Source organism: Colobus angolensis, unplaced genomic scaffold (assembly GCF_000951035.1).
Source record: "Colobus angolensis palliatus isolate OR3802 unplaced genomic scaffold, Cang.pa_1.0 Scaffold10, whole genome shotgun sequence".
Lineage (NCBI taxonomy): Eukaryota > Metazoa > Chordata > Mammalia > Primates > Cercopithecidae > Colobus > Colobus angolensis.
In genome coordinates this window covers 18,032,529-18,059,266 of record NW_012110919.1, presented here as the reverse complement: position 1 = coordinate 18,059,266, position 26,738 = coordinate 18,032,529, and the positions used below count along the sequence as shown (strand labels likewise).

Here is a 26,738-nt window from a genome sequence, read left to right as displayed (position 1 = left end):
TCAGGAGATTGAGACCATCCTGGCTAACACGGTGAAACCCCGTCTCTATAAAAATACAAAAAATTAGCTGGGCGTGGTGGCGGGCGCCTGTAGTTCCAGCTACTCGGGAGGCTGAGGCAGGGGAATGGCGTGAACACGGGAGGAGGAGCTTGCAGTGAGCCGAGATCGCGCCACCGCACTCCAGCCTGGGACTAGGCGACAAGCGAGACTCCGTCTCAAAAAAACAAAAACAAAAACAAAAAACAAAAAAACCCTGCAATTTTTCTATTAATTCCATAGATTCTACAGTGTCCATTACTGACCACCTATGTACACCACCCCGTTACAGTAACATATCTGAAAATGTTCCCAATTTAAAATTTAAGTGCATGCAAATTATTCAAGAGAAATATATTCTAACTTAGTGACAAGATGTCTATTTTGGGTTAGTGAGCTATAAAAGAACATGACTCAAGTGTTTATGATATTAGGGATGCCGAACGTATGTAAAATGAATAAGAACTGTTCAATTTCAATATACAGCAATTTAAGCTATGTGCTAAAAGACTGAAGGAATAAACTATAGGGAATTTTGCCAGAGAAAGCTTTTTGATAAATGTGTTGGGCAGTAAGTGGGGGAAAAAAATCATAAAGATTAAGTAGCAAAGAGGTGGAAAGCTAAGTCCAATAATGGACAACAGTGGCAAAGAGACATATAGGTAAACTAGGACAAGCAAACCAGATTTAGAGTTCATACAAGTAAAATTATTCTAACAATTAGGGCTATCTAAAATAAAAGCACAATGGCTGCTGCAAGCTTTCCATCACCAAAAGTGTTCAGTCAGGGTGATGATCGTTAGTGTAGGATACCGGAGAAGGAATCATACTGTACTGGAAGACACCGTGCGTCCCGTACTACACTGTGAGTTACCTGACGATAAGCCCTGCAAAGATCATCACTGAAGTCGGAAAAGAAGACAGAGGACCTGGTTTAAGTTCCAGCTTTTCTGCTCATTAACTCTGACCCTGGGTAAGTCAACCTCCAGTCTTTTTTATCTACAAATAGAGGAGTTGAGAACAGTGGAAATATCTGGTCAGCCAGGAAGTTACAGGTCCCTATGAGTTTTCCATGCATCAAAGATGTACAAATTTCTGCACTTTCCTCAGCATATGATCAAAATGTGAAAGGAAGGAAAAAGCTAGCTACTGAGAAAAGGAAATCTTATATTTTTGACAACAAAAAATAAATCCGAGGCATCAAAAGGATCTGCAACAAGCCTAAGTGTTGTAAGTCCGGTACTACACAGCTATCTTCTTCACTAGTTACTCTATTCAGTCACTTAAACTGGCAAGCATGATCTTCTGTTTTCTGTCAATGCTATAACTAGTTTAATGTCAAAGCTTTATATTCTCCATCAAATCTTACATTTTGGGTGCCTAAAATCAGGAAATAAACAGAATCGATTCATAAACTACACAACAGGTCAATCCAATTATTAATGAGCAGCAGTATGGTGTAGCACATGGGTCTTGGAGTAAGGCTGCCTAAGCTCGAATCATGGCCTCCAACTTCCTTATTTTTGGCAAGTAATTTCTCTGCGTGCCTTTGTTTCGTCATCTGTAAAATAAGCAAAATTCTACCTACTTTATAGCTTTGTTGTGAGGATTAAATGTTAATACCCAACAGTACTTGGAACTGATGGGCATAGAAGATACATAATCTACTACTATTTATTTTTAAAATAGCTTGAGATAAAATTCACATATTGTCAGGATCAGGATCAACTTGTTAAAGCATGCAATTCAATGGTTTTTACTGTATTCACACTTGTGCAACCATCCTTATTATCTAATTTTAGAACATTCTCATCATCCCCAAAAGCTCAAGATACCTATTAGCAGTAACTCCTGATTGCCCTCTTCCTCTAGCCCCTGGCAACAATGAATCTACTTTGTCACCATAGATTTGCCTATTCTAAAATTTTAAGTTAATAAAATCATACAATCTGTGGCCTTTTAAGTGTCTGGCATCTTTCGTGTAGCATGTTTTCAAGGTTCATCCATGTTGCAGCAGCATCAGTTAGTTTATTCCTTTGTATGGTCAAATATTTCATTGTATAGATATAACACATTTTATTTATCCACTCACCAGGTGATGGGCATATTTACATCTTTTGGCAATTATGAGTAATGCCATGAATATTTGTGTACAAGTTTTCATGCAGATATATATTTCCATTTCTCTTGGGTAGACACCCAGGAGTGCAACTGCTGGGTCACATGGTAATTATTCAACCTTTTGAGGATCCACCAGACTGTTTTCCAAAGTGCTGCATCATACTACATTCCCACCAGCAGTGTACGGGGATTTTGATTTCTTCCAGTTCTTGTCCACACTTGTTATCTTACTTTTTTGTTTTAGCCATCCTAGTGGGTATGAACTGATATTTTATGGTGGTTTTGATTTGTATTTCCCTGATGACTAATGATGTCCAGTATCTTTACTGACCATTTATATATCTTCTTTGGAAAAGTGTCTAGTCAGATCATTTGCCCGTTTTAAGATTGAGTTGCCTTTGAGTTGTAAGAGTTATTTATATAGTCTAGATACATGTCTTTTATCAGACACAGGATTTGCAAACATTTTCTCCCATTCTGTGGGTTGTCTTTTTACTTTCATGATAGTATCTTTCAAAGCACAGAAGTATTTAACTTTGATGAAATCTAATTCATGTATTTTTTTCTTTTATTACTTGTGCTTTCGGTGTTACAGTGGATTACTTAAAGAAGTTTAAGAATCCACTGCCAAATCCAAGGACATGAAGATTTACCTTTATGTTTTCTCCTAAGAATTTTATGACTTTAATGCTTACATTTGGGTTTTTGATTCATTTGGAGTTAATTTCTGTATACAGCATGAGGTAAGAATCCAGCTGCATTCTTTTACATGTGGCTACCTAAGTGTCATGGCACCATTTGTTAATATCTACACTTATACTCATAACAATACCAGCTGCCTTGATTATTACTGCTTTGTAGCAATTTTTTCTTTTTAGACATGGGGCGTCTCACTATATTGCCCAGGCTGGTCTCAAACTCCTGAGCTGAACAGACCCTCCCACCTCGGCCTCCCAAAGTGCTGGGATTATAGGCGTGAGCCACCACTCTTGGCCCTGTAGTAAATTTTAAAATAAGGAATTGTGAATCCTCTGAGCTTGTTCTTCCTTTCAAGGTTTTTTTGACTACTCTGTGTCAAAAATTCGTATGAATTTTAGAACTAGCTTGTCAATTTCTACAAAGAAGCCATCTGGGTTTCTAAAAGATACTGCTTTGAATCTGTAGATCAATATGAGGAGTACTGACATTTTAGCAATAGTAAGTCTTCTAATCCATGATCATGGGATTTTTTTCATTTATTTTAAGCTTCTCTAATCTCTTTTAACAATGTTTTACAGTTTTCAGAGTGTAAGTATGAGTTATATCCTTAGTCACTGTTCCAGGGCTTAGCATATATGCCTTATTAGAATCAACTCCAGATTTACACTAATTCCAGTGAGATATAGAAACATTCCTATATAGCACTATTGATACAGGAGTTAAGAAGAAATTACTTAGGCAGATAGTGAGGGTATGGAAGTCCTTGGCATGGTTTTCCTTTTAATGAAAAGCAGTCCCAAATTATTTTCCTTTCTAACAAAGAGCAGCCTGTAAAATCGAGCTGCAGACACACACGCCGGCAGCTGCGCCAATCATATTCAAGATGGTGGCTCCATCTTCCCTTCTCTTTGTCAGCCACAGGTACATTAAGGAGCAGACAAGATAGTGCTGGCCAATGGGAAAGTTCACTTGCATAAGAAGAAGAAGGTGGGGCGGCCAGCCATCCCCACACTATGTAAACATCATACCTGATCGAACCAATCTGTGAGCCCTATGTCAATCAGACATCACCTCCTCAAATCTGACTATAAAATCTGGCACATCCGCTGCTGGCTCCTTTTTCCTCTCAGAAGCCCCCTCTCTCTCACTAGAGAGAGAGCTATTTTCCTTTCTCTTTCTTTTGCCTATTAGTCCTCCGCTCCTAAACTCTTGGTATGTGTCCATGTCCTAAATTATCTTGGCGTGAGAAGACGAACCCTGGGTATTTACCCCAAACAATGTAGCCACTTCACTATTCCCTTCCCCCTTTTTCTATAGTATTATTGTTATATACATCTATAAACATTACAAATCCAATAATACATTATTATAATTATTACTTTATAATTTTGTCTTTTAAAGAAGCTAAAGGAGAACAAGTATACATTTATAGCTTTTGATATATTAGCCTTCTTATTTATCGTTTCTGGTTTTCTTGATTTGTTCTTGTGGATACTAGTTACCATCTGGATTTGCTTCCTTAGTTCAATACAGCTTTGCTCCCATTCACCATTGTGCTGTTTTTGGCAAGTGTATTACATTTCTCTATATTATCGACTGAACAATACATTATATACATATTGTTTTATAAAAATGCTTTTAAAATCAATCAGTTAAGAGAAAATAGGATAATTATGGTATTCATACTGACTTTTACAATTACATAATTAGCTTTACAGGTACTCTTTATATATTCATGTGGATTCAAAGTACTGTTTAGGGTTACTTGCTTTCAGTCTGAAAAACTTGTTTTAGTAAGCCTTGTAAGGTGAGTCAGCTAGCAACAAATTCTTTCAGTTTTTTATTTATCTGAAAATGTCTTTATCTCCCCTGCAGTGTTAAAAGATAGCTTTACTAGATATAGGATTCTCAGATGAGGTTTCCTCTTTAGGCACTTTGAAAATGTTATCCCACTGACTTACATTTCTGATGAGACGTCGGCTGTGAATCTTACTGACCTTCCCTTGTAGTGATGAGTCATTTTTCTCTTGCTGTTTTCAAGATTTTCTCCTTGTCTTTGCCTTTTAGCATTTTTACTATGATGTATTTATGCATCTCTTTGGGTTCACTGAACTTCCCGGATATGTAGGTTTCCAATAAATTTGGAAGTTTTGAACCATTATTTCTTCAAATATATTTTTCTTCTCCTCTCTTTCTCTCTCCTCTCCTTCTGGTATTCCCGTTATGTATAGGTTGGGGTGTAAATGTTATTCCACAATTCTCTAAGGATCTCTTCGTTTTTCTTTATTCTGTTCTTTGCCTTGAATATTCTCTATTGCTTCAGGTTTGCTTATTCTTTCTTCTGCCAATTCAAATCTACTGTTGAGCCCCTTTGGTGAATTTTTATTTCAGTTATTGTATTTTATTCAACTCCAGAATGTCTATTTGGCTCTTTTTAAAAATAATTTCTCTCTGTATTGATCTCTCCATTTTATGTGACTTCATTACATCTGTTACTTCTTTAATAATGGTTTCCTTCAGCTCTCTGAATATATTTATAATGGCTACTTTGAAGTCTTTGTTAAATCCAACATCTGGTCACTCATACAAGCAGTTTTTGGTGCCTGCTTCCCTCCCCCACTCCCACCCCACCCTGTGGAAACTGGACATCTTGTAACAACTCTAGGTATTTGCACTCCCTTCCACCCACCTTCTCCAGGACTTGCTATTGTATTTGTTTATTTGTTTAGTGACTGGCCCAATTATCTTAGCAGTCTATTCTCCCTCTCCTTCCTCAAAGTGTGAAGCCCTAATGTTACACCTCATGGGGCACACCACTGGGTATGCCCACAGCTGCCCTGGCATGACAGTGGATTTGGCAGGCCCCTCTGACTTTCTCTTTTCCTGACCACACACAGCTGTTATGTGTCACTAATTGCTGGTTGACTGATCAACTGTCTTCAAAAATGTCCTAGGGCAAAAATTGCTCCACAAACAGATTCAGTCTTTTGAAGGGATAGTTTCTCCCAGCTGCCATTTTCCTCCTTTCTCTCTAGCAGTCTAGCCCAGTTATCCCATTCCTCCTAGCAAAGTAGCTGGCCTTTGTGTTAACCTGTATCTCCAATGACTGTGTTAATGTCACCCCAAGTGACTTTCATCACAACCTGCACCCTTAGGCATGAACTTCTCCATATTCTGTGCAAATGAAGTCAGTTCCTTTGACGAGACATTCAGCACTCTCTTTTATAAGGTTTGCTTCTTCCCCTGGACAAAATTTCTGAGCCCTGGTGCTGATGTTGGGGGCAGAGGCAATGGTATGCTTCTGTGTGACATCCCCACTTTAGGACTGACAACTCAATTGAAGTAAAGGTACAGTAACCCTAGATCTCCTTGGTTTGCTTTTCCTGGGGTGGAACCATGTTCCACCACCACAATGACTGTGGCCTCAGTATTCTCAGCAGTGCCACACCCAAGGTACAGCTGCTATCCTATGAGGAAGGGCAGAATGGAAGGAGGGAAGACCCACCTCTCAGCTACACTTATCCAGAATTTAGTTTCAGCAACAGGTAGCTGGGTGAGAAATGCCGACATTCTGTCACTCCTGTGAAGACAGCACTCCAACTGGGACTAGAGGGAAAGAAATCCTATATTCTTCCCTGTACCAGTTTGGAGAAGAGTTTCTATCTCACTTAGCCAAGAGAAGAGAGGGAGAACAGGTCTTGGTTCAAATAACACAGACTTTCACTTTCCTTGCTTTTTTCCCTTAGAGATAGGGTCTCACTCCGTCACCCATGCTGGAATGCAATGGCATGATCATAGCTCACCACAGCGTCAGACTCCTAGACTCAAGCAATCCTCTCTCCTCAAGCCACCCAAGTAGCTGGGATTACAAGCGTGAGACACAGCATCCGGCCCACTTTTCTTACTTTTAGATTTTCTTGAATAGGTTTCTTCATTGACTCTATGCCTTTGGGACTATTTCCAGACTTTAAATGGTTGTTCTTAAAAATAATTTTTACCAGTTCCATTAGGGAGTAGATCTGTAGAGGTCCTCACACTGCCATGGCTGGAAGTGGAACTTCTTGATGAAATCTCTATATGAGAAAATGCACCTGAAACTCTAAAGTACAAATCAGAGATAGTACTCTCATTATCCCAGACAGAAATCTTAAAAAGTGATCCAAAGATCATGTATAGACTGCCATACATATGGCTTACTAAGTCAGGGCTGTCCTGTCCTTGCTTTCTAGATTTACTCCTCCAATGCCATGGTAAAACATCTAAAACTAAAAGTGGAATTTGGAATGAAGTTTAAATTGTGTTTTTGACCTACTGTGAGGCATTCATCCTGCCCTATGACATAACTTAGACCTTCTAAGTCAAGTCTTGTGTCAGATTCCAGCTGGAAAGGAACTTTAAAAAGTAAAAGGTATGGATGCACTTTTGGTATTGTGTGCAATTATTTTAAAGACATGAAGATGTTGAAAATTATTGGTTTCTAAGTGAGAAACTTTTGGTATTGTGTGCAATTATTTTAAAGACATGAAGATGTTGAAAATTATTTGTTTCTAAGTGAGAACTGTACTTGCACTATGCATCAAAACATTCCCTCAAGCCAAGACATCAAATAAATTTTGAGTCAAATTTGCAAAGCATACAAACCTTATTTTGTTTTAGTAAAAACTGGAGTGTGACAATTTCAAATGACCAAAATAAGGGCAAAAGGCTTTTAGAACAAGCATCCATTCCTCAAGCTATTCCAAAGCATGGATTCACAGTCTAGGATTAATGATTCTATCTTGGCACATATTCCTTGGGGGACTCTAATATAGAAATTTACCCATTCATCTTCTATAGTCCACAATGGCAAGCCTCGGCATGCATCTATAACTGAGAAAGTGCCAAACCAAACACCATGGACAAAAAGCCAACTTACGAGCCAAGGCCTAACACAAGGCCAGGAATATAGGATTTAATGAAAAAATATTTGTGGATTATAGAGATCTCTAATATGCTAAATACATTCATGCCTGGGGGGAAAAAAGAAAAAAGTATTTGAAATGGCAGAATGAACTTTTGTGTTTATATATATTTCACTCCATAAACTGGCTCTGCAGATACTACTACCCCAAACTCAGTAAGTTTTTTATGCTCTCCCAAAAGGAATACGTAAGGTAATCAAGAAGGCCAATTTTAGAGAAAATATATGATTTGAAAAAAGTATTAGTCCTTCGCTTATAACTCCAATCACGCTAACTTAGTCCTTCGCTTATAACTCCAATCACACTATTATAAGAGTATATTGTAATATAATTATATAATGAACCTATGCTTATATCATTATAATCTATTGTAATATAAAATAACAGTTTAAAAAACAGAAAAGAAAAATATCCACAGTAATAACTATTCAGGTGGCTGCCATTTATCTCCTTGTCATCATTTTTTCTTTGTATGGTTTTTATCAGTTTTACATGGCTGTGATCATACTGTATGCATACTTTTGCACTGTATCCTGCTTTTTCAGTGAACAACATGAGCTGTGCTGGGGATTCTGCTTTACAGCTAAAATAATATACAACACAAAACCAAACAATATGTACAAGTCACAGGAATTGTGGCCTCCACTCACTCACCAAGTTCTTTTCATTCATTTAACAAGCATTTATTATAGGTGCCTATTTTGCTGAAAATATAAAGTAAGCCAGAGTTCTTGTCCTCAAAGAGCTTGCAATCTCAACTTGGCAATTACCTTATGGCTTCAGAGAAATATGGGCTGTGTGAATTTGAAGGTAATAAACTATGCTTGGTATTTGGTTACTTTTAACTTCACTCTTTTGAGGAAAATTACTATATACACAAAGATTTATCTCAAGACAACTGAAATTTTCCACATTTGATAAGGTTGTATTCTTACATATGAAAGAGCTGGAAATCTTTTAATCATTTTATGATATGTCTCTTTCAAAACTGATTGCAATTAGTACTCTTTATTGGTTTTGAGGTCAGTTTTGTTTTAAAGCTTTTTGTTTAAGAGCTTTCATTTCCTCAACATGTGAATTTTCAGATTATTCATCATACCCTCCCCCCAATCCTACATATTTGCATGACATATTTGTTTATGTGCTGGTAGATAATCACAGCCTACCAATTTAGGTACAGAATATAAAGCAAATGCTTCAATAAACACAGGTGCTTATATCTAAGTATACAATGATCCGCATGCACCTGGAACTATTTGCATTATATGCACAAACATTAGCCGTTGTATCTGACTTTACTTCTCTAGCAAAATTTAAGCACTTCTAGTTAGTAATTTCCTTTGCTATCTTCCAACTTAAGTCTAGTTACCTAAATGGTTTCTCAAGGTATGAAATGAGAGAAAACAAGGTACTAGATCATAATTTCAAGCCTTCTGAAATACACCTCAGTGGTAATAAGAGGGAGCTATGGAGCAGTGAGCAGTGAAGGAGCTGCACATAATAGATAATCTGCTGTCTATGTAAGGCTGAACCACTAGTGGTGTGAGTGTTAGCAAGCTGTCATTCACATGAGCCTCAGTTTCCTTATTCATAAGATAGGAATGGTGATATTCTTACCACACTTACAGCACTACCGGTAAAAAGCAAATCTTTGTAAAACTGCAAAACACTATATAAGTGTCAGGAATTAGGTCTAAGGATCATTAATTTATAATTACCTCCCAAAAAGCATAGAATAATCAAGTTTTTTTTTTTTTGAAGGGCACTGTTCCCTTACGCTTACTTCTAAGTTGTCACAAATATTTTTCATATGGGGGGGGTAGTGTTTTTCAAAGAGATAGCAATGTAGTTTACCAAAAAATGTCCTGCTGTCCTCTAAAAACACATTTAGGAAAGAGAACTAGGGGAGTGATACGGTTTGGCTGTGTCCCCACCCAAATCTCATCTTGAATTGTACTCCCATAATTCCCACATGTTGCGGGAGGCACCGGGTGGGAGATAATTTGAATCATGGGGGCGGTTTCCCCCAAACTGTTCTTGTGGTAATAAACCCATCTCATGAAAGCTGATGGGTTTATCTCATTCTCTCTTGCCACCACCATGTAAGAAGTACCTTTTGCCTCCCACCATAACTTTGAGGCCTCCCCAGTCATGTGGAATTTTAAGTCCAAGTAAACTGCTTTTTCTTCCCAGTCTCGGGTATGTCTTTATTAGCAGTGTGAAAATGGACTAATATGTTAAGTTGGTACCAGTGGGGTGTTGCTGAAAAGATACCCGAAAATATGGAAGCAACTTTGGAACTAGGTATCATCAGGCAGAGGCTGGAACAGTTTGGAAAGCTCAGAAGACAGGAGAATGTGGGAAAGTCTGGAACCTCCTAGAGACTTGAATGGTTTTAAAAAAATGTTGATAGTGATAAGGTCCAGGATGAGGTGGTCTCAGATAGAGATGAGGAACTTGTCGCGAAGTGGAGCAAAGGTGACTCTTGTCATGTTTTAGCAAAGGGACTGGCGGGATTTTGCCCCTGCCCTAGAGATTTGTGGAACTTTGAACTTGAGAGAGACGATTTAGGATACCTGCAAAAGAACTTTCTAAGCAGCAACGCATTCAAGAGGTGACTTGGGTGCTGTTAAAAGCATTCCACTTTACAAGGGAAACAGATTATAAAAATTCAGAAAATTTGTAGCCTGATGATGCAGTAGAAAAGACAAACCCATTTTCTGAGGAGAAATTCAAGCTGCAGCCAAATGTTAATCCCCAAGACAATGGGGAAAACGTCTCCAGGGCATGTCATAGGTCTTCTTGCAGCCCCTCCCATTACAGACCTGGAAGCCGAGGAGGGAAAAATGGTTTCATGGGCTGGGCCCAGTGCCCCCATGCTGTATGCAGCCTAGGGAACTTGGTTCCCTGAGTCCCAGATGCTCCAGCCATTGCTAAAAGGGCTAAGGGACAGCTCAGCCCATGGTTTCAGGGGGTGCAAGCCCCAAACCTTGGCAGCTTCCAGTGGTGTTGAGTCTGCGGGTGCACAGAAGTCAAGAATTGAGGTTTGGGAACCTCCACCTAGATTTCAGAAGATGTATAGGAAGGCCTGGATGCCCAGGCAAAAGTTTGCTGCAGGGGCAGGGCCCTCATGGAGAACCTCTGTTAGGGCAGTGCATAAGGGAAATGTGGGTTCAGAGCCCTCACAGAGTCTCTACTGGGACATCGCCTATAGAGCTGTGAGAAGAGGGCCACCATCCTCCAGACCCCAGAATGGTAGATCACTGACAGCTTGCACCGTGCACCTGGAAGAGCCACAGACACTGAACACCAGCCTGTGAAAGCAGTCAGGTGTGGAGCTATACTCTGCAAAGCCACAGGCATGGAGCTGCCCAAGACTATGGCAACCTACATCTTGAATCAGCATGACCTGGATGTGAGACACGAAGTCAAAGGAGATCGTTTTGGAGCTTTAGAATTTTACTACCTTGCTGGATTTCAGACTTGCATGGGCCCTGTAACCCCTTTGTTTTGGTCAATTTCTCCCATTTGGAATGGTTGTACTTACCCAATGCCTGTACCTCCACTGTATCTAGGAAGTAACTAGTTTGCTTTTGATTTTACAGGCTCATAGGCAAAAGGGACTTGCCTTGTCTCAGATGAGACTTTGGACTGCGGACTTTTGGGTTAACACTGAAATGAGTTAAGACTTTGCGGGACTGTTGGAAAGGCATAATTGGTTTTGAAATGTGAGAACATGAGATTTGAAGGGGCCAGGGACAGAATGATATGGTCTGGCTCTGTGTCCTCACCCAAACTTCATCTTGAACTGTACTCCCATAATTCCCACGTATTGTGGGAGGAGCATGGTGGGAGATAATCTGAATCATGGGGAGGTTCCCCCATACTGTTCTTGTGGTAGTGAATAAATCTCACAAGATCTGATGGGCTTATCAGGGGTTTCCACTTTTGCATCTTTCTTATTTTTTTCTCTTGCCGCCACCATGTAAGCAGTGCCTTCCACCTCCCACCATGATTCTGAGGCCTCCCCAGCCACGTGCAATTCTAAGTCCAATTAAACCTCTTTTTCTTCCCAGTCTCAGGTACATCTTAATCAGCAGTGTGAAAATGAATACAGGGAGCAAACGAATTGGGCAGTAATGTGAGTTCTTTTATTTTCTGAGTAGGCTTAAGGTACAGAAATGCCTATAATTCTCTATGTCTCTCCATTAAGAACGTGAAAAGCTTATTAAGGTATACATCCTTCTGAGCTGTGCAATAGTTCTGATGTTGAAGTCTAAAAAGAGCCTTAGGCACGAAAGAGTCACAAATGGTTTTAACCCCTGGAGACTTCACAGAAATGGATTTGTTTGCCGATGTTTTTCCATTAATGAAGATTACCTGGCTAGGTCCCTAATGACATTTGTTTATAACAGACCTCCCAGGAAGCAGAAACCTGCACACTATAACTGGTAATAAGCACTACACAGTAGTTACTCTCTCCAGAAATCTAAAACTCAGAAAAAGACAGTACTTTGAAAATGTTAGTTTTTTCTACTACCCTATTGGAAATAAACATATTGTATTAATAACTGTGTAAGAAATTTCTCCCTTTCACCTGAAATTTATATGGGGTAGGAGACTCTGTCTTAATATACTTATTTTTACCAGTAAAAGCACTATCAGATTCTAATGTCAGATTTCGAAGGCACCATGAATCTATGGATATAGTATGGATTTTCCCAATGAAATTAAATGGCAGCTGGCTTCCTAGCCTGAATACTTATCACGAATTTGTCAAACAACATGTTCGTTTTAACACCTTGCTTCTTTTTTTTTCACTCTTTCATTAGCACACACAGTGAATCTCTTTTTTACTACATCATAATATTTCATAACGTAAATGAGCCATAGTTTCTTCAAACACTCCTTAAATGCTGGACACTTGTTTCCAATCTTTTGCTATTATGTACAATGTTTCAATGAATAACTTTGCTTACTTAGGGTTCAATCTATCTGCAGAATAGATTTCTAAAAGAGACACTGCTTGGTGAAAGAGTAAAATGCATCTGCAATTTTGGTAGACACTGACAGTTTCTTCTCCATAGGGACTGTGCCATTTTGGACTCCCATCAGATATATGAGTATTTATTTCCTAAAGACCATCTATAAAAATACACACTGGGCCGAACGTGGTGGCTCACACCTGTGATCCTAGGACTGTAGGAGGTCAAAGTGAGAGGATCCCTTGAGGCCAGCCTGAGCAACAAAATGAGAGCCTGTCTCTACAAAAAACTGAAAAATTAGCTGGGCATGGTGGCACGTACCTGTATTCCTAGCTACTCAGGAGCCTAAGGCGGGAGGATCACTGAAGCCCAGGAGTGTTACAGTGGACCACGATCATGCCACTGCACTTCAGCCTGGGCAACAAAACAAGATCCTGTCTCTGATTAATTTATATACTTTATATACACACACACACACACACAGAGAGAGACATAGAATACACATGCCTGGAGCTCACCTCCCAAATCCCCACTCAGTAGATAAGAGATTGGGCCTGAGCAGGGCTATTTTGAAAAAGCTCTCCAAAAAGCATATCCCTGGTTGAGAATCCCTGTTCTAAAAGGTATTCTAGTCTTGGTTACATTGTTCAAATCCAAAAGAAAGTCAGAGTTAAACCTTAATCTACAAAATTTATATTCCATGGTCACTCATCCAGTAAATATTTTCTGAGTGCCTATAATGTGCTGGGCACTCCAAATGTCAAGTGTATAAAGATACCAGTGTCTAACATCAACAGATATATAATTAAGAAACAAGGCATAAATATTAATGTTAGAGATTTATACAGAGTATCATGAGAATATTGAAGAGGTACTTCACCTTAACTGGAATGTCAAAGGAGGCTTGTTGAAGGAGGTGCCCCTGAGGTGAGTAGGGATTCACCAGGTGAGAAAAAGAAGAGGTGTACAAAAGGGAGAGAGCATTCTAGGTAGAAAACAATATACTGCAAAAGTAGTACACAAGAAACAGAAGGGATGCGGATGTGTGTGTAACTGGAAACATTTTCTATTCCTAAAACATAGAATACAAGGGAGAGAAAAGAAATAAGCTGTGAAATATATGCTATAGGCATATAGCAGATCACTGAGCACCCAGCATGTCATGTTAAGAAGCTTGACGTTTATTCTGTAGGCAAAGAAAGTCACTGAAGGGATAGATGAAGGGTTTTAAGGCTAAGGATGACATGGTCAGATTGCTATTTTAGATTTATGGATGTCAATCTATTAGAAAAGCATGTAACTGGAAAACAAAAGGTCACGAAACTGATGCAGTAATCAGATGTAGGCCTGAATTAGGGCAGAGGTTAAGGAGAAAATGGATGGAAGAAATATGAAAAGGTAAAATGAGCAGGACACTGATATTAGATATGGGGATACAGGTGAACGGAGGAGTGATTTCAAGGCACTGTCAACCCACTATTTGCAAAATACTGGATTTAAGCTATTTTTCTAGCAGCAGTGATAGATTTACACTGATTCAGTCATACTGTCTTGTTTGATTTTGGCATTTGTATGGCCAAGGATAGATGTATGGAGTACAGCAAGACACAAAGGCAGGGCCAGGCATGGTAGCTCACACCTGTACTCCTAGCACTTTGGGAGGTTAAGGCAGGAGGATCACTTAAGGCCAGAAGTTCAAGAGACCAGAATGGGCAACATGATGAGACCCCATCTCTACAAAAAATTTAAAGATGGGCATGGTGGTGTGTGCCTGTAGTTCTAGCTACTGGGAGGCTGAGGCAGGAGGACTGCTTGAGCCCAGGAGTCTGGGGTTACAATGAGCCACTGCACTCCAACCTGGGTGACAGAGTGAGACCTTGTCTCAAGCTAAGCTTTACAATATTAGCAATGGATTTTGGGCAACCTGGAGTCTTGCCACTAAACAGTCAGTCTTTGGGAGTGAGTAGATCTGGGGGGAGTCTCCTCTGAATCCCTCCCACTCCCGATTTATACAAGTGTAAATAGTCCTGTGAGGACAAAGGAGGAAAGAGTTACATGTAACCCAAACTAAACCTAACCTAACCTTTCTTCTCAGGGTTCCTAAAAAATAAAATGAAGGGAAACAAGAAACCAATCAATAACCATCAGATGAAAACATGACCACTGCTTAGAAAGTCCATGAATGAAATACACACACACATAAACATTCACAGAGTAACACCAAGACTTACCTTTCTTTTATCTTCATCTGTTGATTCAAATTTGAAAGTAGCCCTATGCTGAGGGGGGAAAAAAGGGAAACAATGTCATTTTAAATACATGTATTTTTAAATTTTGGCTATGTTTAATAGTATCTAAAATAACGTCCCTGTAAAAAAATGTTGCCTTCCCATATCTCAATATTCTTATTAAAGTAAGGGAGACAGGCATGTAAACAAATAGTTATAAAGCAGTGTGAAAAGACTACAGTAGAAATATACACAAAGGAGCACAGCGAACCAAGCCACTAACTGCCCAGGAAAATCCGGAATGGCTTTCACAGAATACAGAATATTTGTGCTGGATCTCAAGGGATAAACAGGAGTTTGCCAGAGGCAAATGGAATGCATTCCATGAACAAAAACAAAGGCTCGAATGTGTGAAACTATATATTTGTGAAATAAGCAACTTTGTGAGACTGGAACACAGGACATATGTTTGGGGTGGGGCATGGAGGAAGATGAGAATGGAAAAGTAGACTGGACGGTGATTTGGAAGGGCCTTCCAATGTTGCTGAGTTTATACTTTCTTTTTCATATGCAATAAGAAATCATCAGAGAGTTGTGGATAGGGAAGACTTGATAGTTTGATATTTCAGAAAAATAGTTCAATAAGAATAAGAGTTTAAATCATGGTGGCTCTACCACTTATGAGCTGTGACCTTGAGCAAGTAAACTCTCTGGAACCGGGCTTCGCATCTGAAAACAGGGGGTACCTAGTTCACAGAGAGATCGTGACAGTTAAAAAAGCTAAGGCATGTATATAAAGCACGATCTCATTGCTGGCAAGTAGGAATACTCAGTAAATATTAGGATTATAATGATGATGATGCCAATGATTATGAGGAAAAAATAACTGGAAAGGCAGAGAGTGTCATGACTCTTCTGCAATGATTGGCAATACTATATTTTCTACTCTGTAGCTGAAGTAAAGGAGAATAGAAGACAGAATAAGTTGGCTTGCCCATGATTACAGAAAGAACAGTGGTACCCCCAAAATAGAGCACAGAATTCCTCATTCTTCTCTGAAGTTTTATTCAGGAGAACCAAGTACTCTTAAGAATTCTAAGCCTTCCTACTAAAAAAAAAAATCTCCACTGAAAATCTCTCTACTTCTTTTTTCTTTCTCTCATTAGCCACACTGACAAATATTTACTGGCAACCCACCAGGAGTGAAGTACACTAAGTACTAAAGATATCATCATTACAGGTGGTTCTGTGTTGACATCTTTGTAGAAGCAGCAATTTTTTAAATTAAAGAAGATGGAGAAATGTTGGCAGAAAAGAAGTTCTGAATGTAAGAAATGATCAGAGGGAAGACTCAGAGGTAGGAGACAGTGGCCATTTGAGGGAGAGAGGCTGTCTCGAATATGGATACAAAACAATTAAAATGAATGAAGTCAGGTGGTAAGGGCATGGATTTTAAAATTTATACCTGAACTGGCAAACAGGTGACAGGCAACCAGGGGAAGACTATGACGGAGGTGTGACCAGCATTCTGGAAGAACATTTCGGGCAGTAGCTCACAGGCCAGATTAAAGGGAAGCAAGACTAAGGACATAATGCCCTGTGAAGAATGGACATCAATAATCCAGGTATGATACTCCTGGTGGCAGTAAAAACTGACATAAATCTTAAAAGAGAAAGTGATTTGGCAACAACACATATTAGAAGCCATAAAAATATTCACACTCTTTGACCCAGAACTCCTACTCCTAGGAATTTATCCTACTGATCTAGAAGGAGAGAATAATTATATGTGTATCACTGCAGTGTCATCCAATATTGTGGAGGAAAAAAAGCGAGAACTGGAATAACCAACAGGAGACTGACGGAATGTTGTGCATGTGACAATATTCTATTATACATATTATATTCACCTGACAAAATATTACGTATCAATTTTTTAAAAAGAAGACTCATTCTTGGTATATTGTTTTCATAATTAAAAAAATAAAATGGATAAGTAATGAATAAAGAATAAGAAAAAGAAGGAAGAAGGAGAGGAAAGAAAGATTGTAAATCAGAGGGCTATACTTGGAAATGTATAGACCTGAGGTTTAGTGAAAATTAACATTAGACTTAAAAGTGCCAGATTATCAGGTTAAAGTTATAAACTAAAGTTTCATAAAGGTTCAATACAAATGAAAATAATTGCACTAAGAAACCAAGAAAGCCTATTTTTTTGCCATTATAAGTAAAACGCTAATTCCATAAATTATCTGGAATAAATGTACCTACTTGTTAATATAATGGTTCTTCTAAACTTTTTTTTGGCATTTATGGTAAGGGGACAGAAAAATAAATTGTTTTTTGGAAAGACACTCAGTAAGTTATAAAAGTGTCTTTTATACAGTTCCTATGTAGAATTAATCTTTTAAGGTGGGAATTCAGAATAGTACCAAGGTCTAATTATTCTGTTGCTCTTAATTAGAAAATACAATGGTATGTGAGGCACTACAAATTGAATCTGGAATGTGCCAATCTATTCAGAAGCTCAAACGTCTAAGACTGTTTGGATCCAACAGATGTTGGCTTCTATAAACCTGGGTTCTTTTATCCAACTTAGATCGTACTTAATTGATTCAGTACCCCATCTTTATTCTCTCCCCTTTCTAAGGCTGAAATGGGGAAAAAGAAAACAAGCATTTCCAGCTGTACATATATTTCCTAGCCAAGAGTCAGCCATCTCACCTTCTTTACATGCTTAATTTCCAGAGAAAAAGGAGCAAAAAAATCAAATATAAAGAGTTAAACTGGTCGGGCATGGTGGCTCACACCTGTAATCCTAACACTTTGGGGGGCCAAGGTGGGTGGATCACTTGAGGTCAGGAGTTTGAGACCAGCCTGGGCAACACGGCAAAACCCCATTTCAAAAAAAAAAAAAAAGAGGTAAACCATGTTCAATTTAGAGACCAAGCAAGCTAACAACTCAGTGACACACCAGACTCATTATGACTCTCACCGCAGGTTTCATACCCTATGAATAAGCTCTAAAAAGCTCAGGATCAGGAGTCAGACAACCTTGAGTTTGAGTCCAGTCTTACTGCTTACTAAAAGTGTAAACTTGGCCAAGTTATTCAACTTTACTACCTATCAAGTTTTTCTTATCTTTTTATAAGCATGGCACCTTGCACATAGTAGTGTTCAATGGCTACTACTGTTACTGTTGAATAACCTATGGTGGTGTCTGGTCAAATATTGACCTATTAGAGAGCTAGAAGTAATTTCATAGATTTCTAAAGATATACTCAAACAGTACTACTACACGGGAATAAACCTAATTGGGGTGGTGTGTGTTGTGCTGTTTCATGAACAGAGATTGCTTCTATAACTAAAAATCAAAAACAGATTAGATAACATAATCTGGACATAGGAACAAAGTATAACAAAGGAACAGCCCACTAAACATGCTTCTCTGCAAAAACCCACAGAGTGAACTCAAAGAGTCAGAGCACAACTTCCAAAGTAGAAAACAAAAAGTCCTCTTACATGGTCTTGGATATTTACATATTTTATTCAAATGTAAAGGCTATATTTATAGAACTGTCCCAATATTAGGTTTCTATCAATCAGGTTCTTCCAGCACATGAATTAAGACCTCACTGCAAGCAGTCTTGTTTTCTTCTCCTATGAGGACTACTACTAGAGACCTAGCTATCTGTCTGTATCTTAAATACCTTTCATTTGGCCAAAAACTTGCCATACTTCAAAACTGGAATCCTGTTGGAATTTGCTATGTATGGGGTAATCATATGTCCAGGTGGCCTGTAGGGCCACCAAGCCACCTCTCTGGTTATCATCATAGTTGATGAGTCATCTATTAAACGAGGGGGTTGGGCCCTATTAACTTTGAGTTTCCTCTAACATAAAATATCCTGTGATGTAAGGAATCCAGGTATGGAGGTATGACACTACTCCATACCTCAGGGCCCTTAGTCACAGTTTGTTGCTGATAATCATCATAATGGTGGCAACTAATCTCTCTACTAAATCTGTTATTAGAGAAGGCCTGAGGTCTGGGCACTGTGCCTCATGCCTGTCATCTCAACACTTTGGGAGGCTGAGGCCCAGAAGTTCAAGACCAGCCTCCAGCCTAGGCAACATGGTGAGATCCCCATCTCTAGAAAAAAAAAGAACAGGCCTGTGGGGCGCAAGAGCTTGAACAGTCTAGACTAGAATGATACATACTTCCCCAAATTAACAGTTCATTTTATAACTAAAGTGGCGGTGATTAGGAGTCAACAGTAGCCAAAGGATTCTGTATCTGTGGATTCAACCAATCATGGCTTGAAAATATTTGGGAAAAAAAAAAATTGTGTCTGCGTTGAACAAGTGCAGGCTTTTTTTTCCTTGGCATTATTCCCTAAATAATACAGTACAACTACCTGTATAGCATTCACATTGTATTATGTATTATAAGTAATCTAGAGATTATTTAAAGCATATAGGAGAGGCCAGGCACAGTGGCTCACACCTGTAATCCCAGCACTTCGGGAGGCCCAGGTGAGCGGATCACTCGAGGTCAGGAGTTCACCACCAGCCTGGCCAACATGGTGAAACTCTGTCTCCACTAAAAATACAAAAATTAGCCATGCATGGTGGCACACATCTGTAGTTCCAGCTACTCGGGAAGCTGAGGCAAGAGAATCGCTTGAACCTGGGAGGCGGAGGTTGCAGTTAGCCGACATCAAGCCACTGCACTCCAGCCTGGGCGACAGAGCAAGACTCTGTCTCACAAAAAAAAAAAAAAAAAGTATATAGGAGGATATGCCCAGCCAGGCTCAGTGGCTCACGCCTGTAATCCCAGCACTTTGGGAGGCCGAGGTGGGCAGATCACCTGAGGTTGGGAATTCGAGACCAGCCTGACCAACATGGAGAAACCCTATCTCCACTAAAAATACAAAATTAGCCGGGCATGGTGGTGCATGCCTGTAATCCCAGCTTCTCAGCAGGCTGAAACAAGAGAATCACTTGAACCCAAGAGGCGGAAGTTGTGGTGAGCCGAGATCGCGCCATTGCACTCTAGCCTGGGCAACAACAGCAAAACTCCATCTCAAAAAGAAAAAAAAAAAGGAGTGTGTGCCCAGATTATATGCAAATACTATGGTGTTTTCTATCAGGGACTAAAGCATTCAAAGATTTTGGTATCGACAGGATTCTGGTATGCACAGGAGATCCTGGAAGCAATCCCCTTTGGATATTGAGGAATAACTGTAGTATACCACTCCTGAAAAAGAAACTTTTTCTGTGCTCAAAAACACAGAAGAGAAGGGTAAAGGCAACATAGCCCTGCAAAAAGATCCCTGGATATGGAATCTGAAGACCAGGTCTGCCATTTCCTAGGAATTAATATAAGATGACACACGAAATGTGAAAATGCTTGGGATAATACATAGCACATAGCAGGTACTCAATAAATGTTAACAGGTGAATTTAGAGGAGAGAAAAACAACTGCTCCACCTGTTAAACAAACAAACAAACAAAAAAACTTGCCTATGCTGAGACCTATGCTCTGTTATGCCCTTGACAAACAGACAAGTTTCATTCTTTCCGGGATAGATAGATCTTTCCTCTCTCCAAGATAACAAAGGTCGGTGAATGAAGCAAGAAGGTTTGGAAATGAGAGTCTATATATAACATAGTAGAAATTAGATGTTTCCTGGAGCCAGACAGGTATCTCAGAAAGTGGTACAAGGTATTTTGCTACCCATTAGAAAAAGAAGGGGAAGAATGGAGCATTATTTCCAAATTTTAATATTGTGCTATGCCAACTCATGCCGTGTTTAATTTTTTTGTTCAAAGCTAACAGTTATGGAGCGCCTCCTCAGTGGCAGGCACTGTTCTGTATGCTTTACACATGTAACCCATTTAATCCAGATAACAAGCCTATGATATAGTTACTATTATTATCTCCATTTGGCAGATGAGGAAACTAAGCCACAGCAAAGTTAAGTAACTCATCTTAGGGCCACACAGCCATTAAGTTGAGGATCAGTGGCCAAGCTGGCTCTGGCCACACCTCTTACGTACCCTGGTTATTATAATTGTAACTTACTGAGTGCTTCCTAGCTGCATTGTGCCCAGTGTTGGCATTATGTTTCATTTAATGTAATCCTCACAATAATTTAAGAGAACGGTGATATTATCCCTATTTTACAGATAAGGCAACTGAGATTCACAGGCTTAACATAATTTATCCATAGTCATAAAGCTAATAAATGGCAGAGTTGGGATTTGAACCAAGTTTATCTGATGCCACATCCCACCACCTTTCCACTATATTTGACTGCCTCCTTTCAAGGACTGGCTTTATTAGAGAAATAAGGTAGCATAAAGAACCTCTCCACTACTCTCCCAAACAATGAACCAGTCTCTGTCTACAGTATTCATTTCTCTCTGTTGGACTCCTCAGTGCCCTATGATCACCTCATAATCCAAACATTTCTCAAATCCATTTTTTCAGACAAGGAAACTCAAGTATATGGTACCCAACTATTTTTTTGAGGGTTCCAAATTCCATATACCACAGAGCTGGGCAATTTAATTCCACCTCCCCATTCTTACTGCCTGAACCACTGTGATCATACATTCACTTCCTATTCATCTGCTCTCAAAATCTCTCCCTTTGAGGGGCACAACCTCACTGCAGTATGATGCTCTGCCATTTTCTTTATACTATAATCAGCCCTACTATAGTCAGTATTAAATATGAGAGATTTCTGGCCAGGCACAGTAGCTTACACCTATAATCCCAGCACTCTGGGAGGCCAAGGTGAGAGCACTGCTTGAGCCCAGCAGTTTGAGAGCAGCCCAGGCAACATAGTGAGACCCCATCTCTACAAAAAATGAATTTAAAAAGTTAGCCCAGTGCTGTGGCACACACCTGTAGTCCGGCTACTTGGGAGGGGCAGCAGGGAGGAGATGGAGGCTGCAGTGAGCCATGATCACACCAGTGCACTCCAGCCTGGGCGACAGATACAGACCCTATCCCCAAAAAGGAAAAAGAAGGGAGTGCTTTCTTCTGAAAGAGCTAACTGACCCAATTCACATCTAGTCAGAGCACTCTCAGGCTTGATCCTAAAATTACAAGTGTTTGGGAATTTTCTGAAACACTTCAGATACCACCTTAAGCAAGACACACCATGCAAAACAACCTTAAAAACATTTGCAATACAAAAGGGGAGCTGGAGATGTTCAGGTTTTAAGCTCTGACAGCACCTGGCCAGGAGTGGTAAGCAGATACCAATCTGGAGGGAGACCAACGAGAAGAGATAAATTGGAGGAAGCAAATCTAGAGTCTAATTAGTTTAGCCATAAAGGGAAGGAGAAATATTAAAGAAGGTGATTGTAACCAGTTGAAGGTTTTTCCTCCTTCCTCCCCACAGAAACAAATTCCTATTTATTGCTGGGTATCTGGCATATAATAAGTGCTAAATAAACATTAGTTGATTCAACAAATGGCCAAGTGCTCTGTTGTATTTCTTGCTTCTGAAAATCGTTTGAAGCTGCCTCATGCCTTTTCTGGAAAGCAGTAATAAATCGAGTTAAATCATTGTAATCTCCACAATATGTACAACTATGCATTAAATGAGTTATTCCTAAATTAGGCAGACATGTTCAACAGTAAAGCATATCAGAAAGTGAAGGAGCTAAGATATGAATAGAGAGAACCTGTGTATCCTCCCAAGGAAAGTAACACAGTACGGTAGAAAGAACGCTGGACTTGGAGTTGGACCACCTAAATTCAAATCTCAGCTCTATCTCTCAGGGGCTGTGTGGACTTGGGACCACATTATCATCCTAAATTTTATCATTTGTGAATTGGGGAATACCCATCACTCTCCTCACAGGGTTGTTGAAGATTAAACGGGAATTCAGCCGCCAGCATGCCATTTCTGCCCCGGGTGGAAAAGATTAAAAAATAAGACACAAATTGTCAATAATACAAAGTGGATGGATGCCGTGGCGGGCACAAAGCAAACACTGAAGGGGAGATGATGTACGGTGGCAAAGGAAAGAGAAACATTAACAGTTAGGTTGTGACTTAGTGTTGGGTTTCTTTTCACAGAAGGGAGTCGCCAGTCATTCCTATAAAGCAGTCTTCTAAACCAAAGGATAAAGGTGTGGTAGGCTATCTTTTGAAGCAAGCATGTAAAATTCCTGGAAGGAAAAGTAATGAAGAGCTAACGGTTCTTAGAAAGAGGTTCAGAGAAGTGACTGGGATTTATAATAAGATACTTTTTTACAGCAGAGTTGTAAAGTGGAAAGAACTAAACTGGAATACCAGCTCCAAGTATGACCTTGGGCAAGTTACTTAACCAATCTAGAGTCTCAGCTGCAAAATGCAGATAATACCTCACAGGATTGCTGTAAGATTAAATGAGATAATAGATAGGAAAGCTGTTAATGCGATACAAATAATAGGTATCATTAGGAGTCACATTCTCCACCCACTTACAACATTATATGTCCATGACCTTGGGCGTGATTTCAGCTCTTTGCACCTCGGTTTCCTCATCTATAAAATGGGGAGGATGATACCATCTACCCTATAAACACTCTGAGGATCAAAGGAGACCATAGATGAAACATCAATGCCTTGAAAACCGTACAGTGCTAAAGGTATAGAAAGAACTGCCATCGTTGCTGGTACGTTTTATACATGTCAAGGGCCGTGTTTATGCAGGGAAGCATGTATTTTTATACCATACAGGTGAGGAAGCCTCGCATGCATTTATGCATCCAGGAGTGAGGCACGGGGCACAGATGCACATCTATGGATTCCGGGGGTGTGACTTGCACGCTTGAAAGGAGGACCGGAGGTCAAGCTGCTGGGCCAGGAATCAGAGGAGTAGGGGCTAGAGTAGGGATAGTGGGATGCAGGATGCACGGATGGAAAAGGCTGGGGGCACAAACACGCATGCCCAAGCCGGAAACGTTTTCGGGGGAGAGCAATGCGCATCCCCGGAATGAAGGGGGTGGGGAAGGATGCGATGTGCAAGCACGGAGGGCGGCCCGGGGGTGCGATACCGCACGCCCGGGGCCAGGACTCTTTACCTTGTCGCTGTAATCCCTCAGGACCCGCTCGATAGCCCCCGCTTCGCCGGCCCGGACGATGTAGAGGGCGCGCTCCTCATCCATGGCCGCAGGTGCGGGGGAGCCGCGGCCGCTCTGCGCGCCCAAGCCGCTGCCTCCAGGTAAACGCCTCGCGCCCCCGCTCGCTCCTTCCCAGCTTCCTTCCTTCCCTCCTTCCCTCCCTCCCTCCTGCCTCCAACCCGCCAGCCTCCGCCCGGGCCGGCCCGACGTCACCGCCCCTCAACTTTCACCCCGCGACGTCACCGCTCCCCCAGCAACCGGCGCCTCACGGGCCACCCCCGACAAGGCCCAGGACTTGGTCGAGGCCTGGCTAGCGGACCGAGGCGGAGTCAGGCCCAAGGTCCTGCTTGCTCTCCTGCCTCTCCCTCCCTCGGAGAAGTGTCCAGTCTTTTAAGGGGGCTTTCACAGACTGAACCGTTCTTTCCTGACCCTCCTCTATGAATCATTCTCAGCGGACAAGAGCAACCCGGCTCTTCCCCGCCCATCTATGAACCAGCCGCTAAATGGACTGCAATTCCCTGCATGCAATGGGGTTATCCCGCTCTTCCATCTAATTTACTGGAGTGCCGAATGGCATGCTGGGATTAGTAGTCATCCAGCCGGAAAGCCTTCCCGCCAAGGGCATGCTGGGAACTGTGGTACCGCGAAGGCCGGAAACGGGAGTCTGGCGGCCGCCTGAGGCCAGCGGCGGGGAGACAGAGAGAGGGTGTAAGCCTCTGCTTCGGTGTAGTTCCTTACGCCGCTGACTCTCCTGCTCCAGCCTTGGCTGGCTGGGCTGGCTGGACTGGCTGGACTGGCTGACGGTCGCGGAAACTGCCATGCCTTGGTGGGAACTGTCAAGCACCGGTTTCGTTCCCTTTTCTCATTTAGCGGTTTCGGTCTCGGAAATTCCTTCCTCCCTTGTTTGCATTCTTGTTATGTACTCAGCTACAGTAATGTGGGAAATAATCGAAGGCAGTTATCTGTATAAAAGAGGACTCGGCGATTTTCTGCCTTAATACTAATCTCTAGCATACATCTCGTGCCACCGGGGCTCCAGACTCTCTTAGGTGATTTCCCCATATCCTCTAATTCTCCCAACACAAATTTTTGTGGAAATAAAAAGGAACCCGAATAGTTTTAAGTAATTTATCCTAAGTCACACGGCCAGAGAATGGGAAAGTCGAGGTTTGAAACCAGGCCTTACCCCGCGAAGTGGCTGCTCTCCGACCACCAGGAACTGTAGTAATACCGATACAGTAGCGGTGGAGGTGCTGACAAAGGTTCCCATTGCCCCAGTGGTAATTACGTTGTCAGGCACTCTGTTAATACTTCAGCAGTGTTAGCTCTATCAATTTCATACACATTCATTCAACAAATATTTGAGAGCCTGTGTTGTGCCCAGGCACTGTTAAATGCAGTGTGGATACAGTGGGCCCAAAGTAAAGTCCCTGGCTTCATGGAGCTTCCATTCTAGTGAGCACCCATATGAGTTATTCTCATTTTAAGATGAGGAAACTGAGTCTTGGAGAGGGTAATTGGTTAATTTATCAAAATTGCAGATTTTTGGAAATTGAATTTGAACTCAGAGCCTGTGCTCTTTCTGCTCTCCCAAGCTTTTTTTGATGGAGAGTGGATGAATTCTCGAAGTAATTTCAAGTTTTCCATTCCAAAAAGCCTTTACCCGTAGCCATCCTTGATGTCTCCCCTACCAGTCTCTCCCTCTTGAGCTGTGCTGAAGAGGAACTAGAGGGGGCAAAAGTTTATTCATCTAATGATTGAATTTCTTCTATGCTGTGCTAGATATTCTGCTAGATGCTGGGAATTTGGAAATAAGAACGAACATGGGACCTGAGTTTATGGAGCTTTTGGTCTTTCTGTGTATTGTACTTTCCATGCAGCAAACATTTATTGAGCATATTTGTTGAGTCAGGCATTGGGTTAGGTGCTCTGTAATAAATTAAGTCAGAAAGATTTTAATCCATCTCTCCAAAAGGCACATTTTAGTAAGGTCATGGAATAGTTAGCTGAATTCCTAAGCTAATAGTAACATCTTGCGATTGTTTTTAACAGTTTACAGAACGTTTTAATACTTCTAATCTCAGTGGATCATTGGGGAAGGTATTGTTCCCGCTTTATAGATAAGAAAACGGTCAGACGAGTTAAGTAACAAGAACTGGGACTCAAACTGAGAGCTGTTAACAAAGTATTTGGGTGCCTACTCTGTGTCCAGTACAGTATTAAGTGCTTTGGGGATATCCATATATTTATTTTTGGAGCAAGGGTCTCCCAGAGAGGATATTAAACAAGCACAAAGTATCTTATTTCCGTAGAGATGTTTCTCTTTAGAATTTTTAGAAGGTCTCTGACATTTCAGACACATGTCTTTGAAATGTCTGTTTGCCAGAAATAGGCTATGTTTTTAGGCTCCAACTCTGTACTTCTAAAAAGAGATTTAAAAAATGTAAAAACAGATGAATTAATGACTTGGGAAGTTGTACTTTAGTAATTTTAATTAAATGTTCATATTCTGATTTTATAACTCAAAGGGATCTTTCACTCTAATTCAAGTCATCGTTTGACCACTGACGAGACTCTG

General features: G+C 40.6%; 1 protein-coding gene and 1 long non-coding RNA gene across 3 annotated transcripts in view; one reads left to right on the top strand and one right to left on the bottom strand.

Moving 5' to 3' along the window:
* Positions 1 to 24,758, bottom strand: part of RIC8B (RIC8 guanine nucleotide exchange factor B) — a 121,344-nt gene extending 96,586 nt beyond the window's left edge. For both annotated transcript variants that reach the window (XM_011935496.1, XM_011935489.1), the window contains exons 1-2: positions 24,122 to 24,758; positions 15,034 to 15,081 (exon numbers count right to left, since the gene is read on the bottom strand). In XM_011935496.1, coding sequence (XP_011790886.1) covers positions 15,034 to 15,081; positions 24,122 to 24,205 — 132 coding nt within the window. In that variant the 5' untranslated portion in view covers positions 24,206 to 24,758. The remainder of the gene's footprint in view (positions 1 to 15,033; positions 15,082 to 24,121) is intronic.
* The window catches only part of LOC105507126, a 276,554-nt gene continuing 273,935 nt past the window's right edge, over positions 24,120 to 26,738 (top strand). The window contains exon 1 of the long non-coding RNA XR_001001047.1: positions 24,120 to 24,261. This is a non-coding gene — a long non-coding RNA (uncharacterized LOC105507126). The remainder of the gene's footprint in view (positions 24,262 to 26,738) is intronic.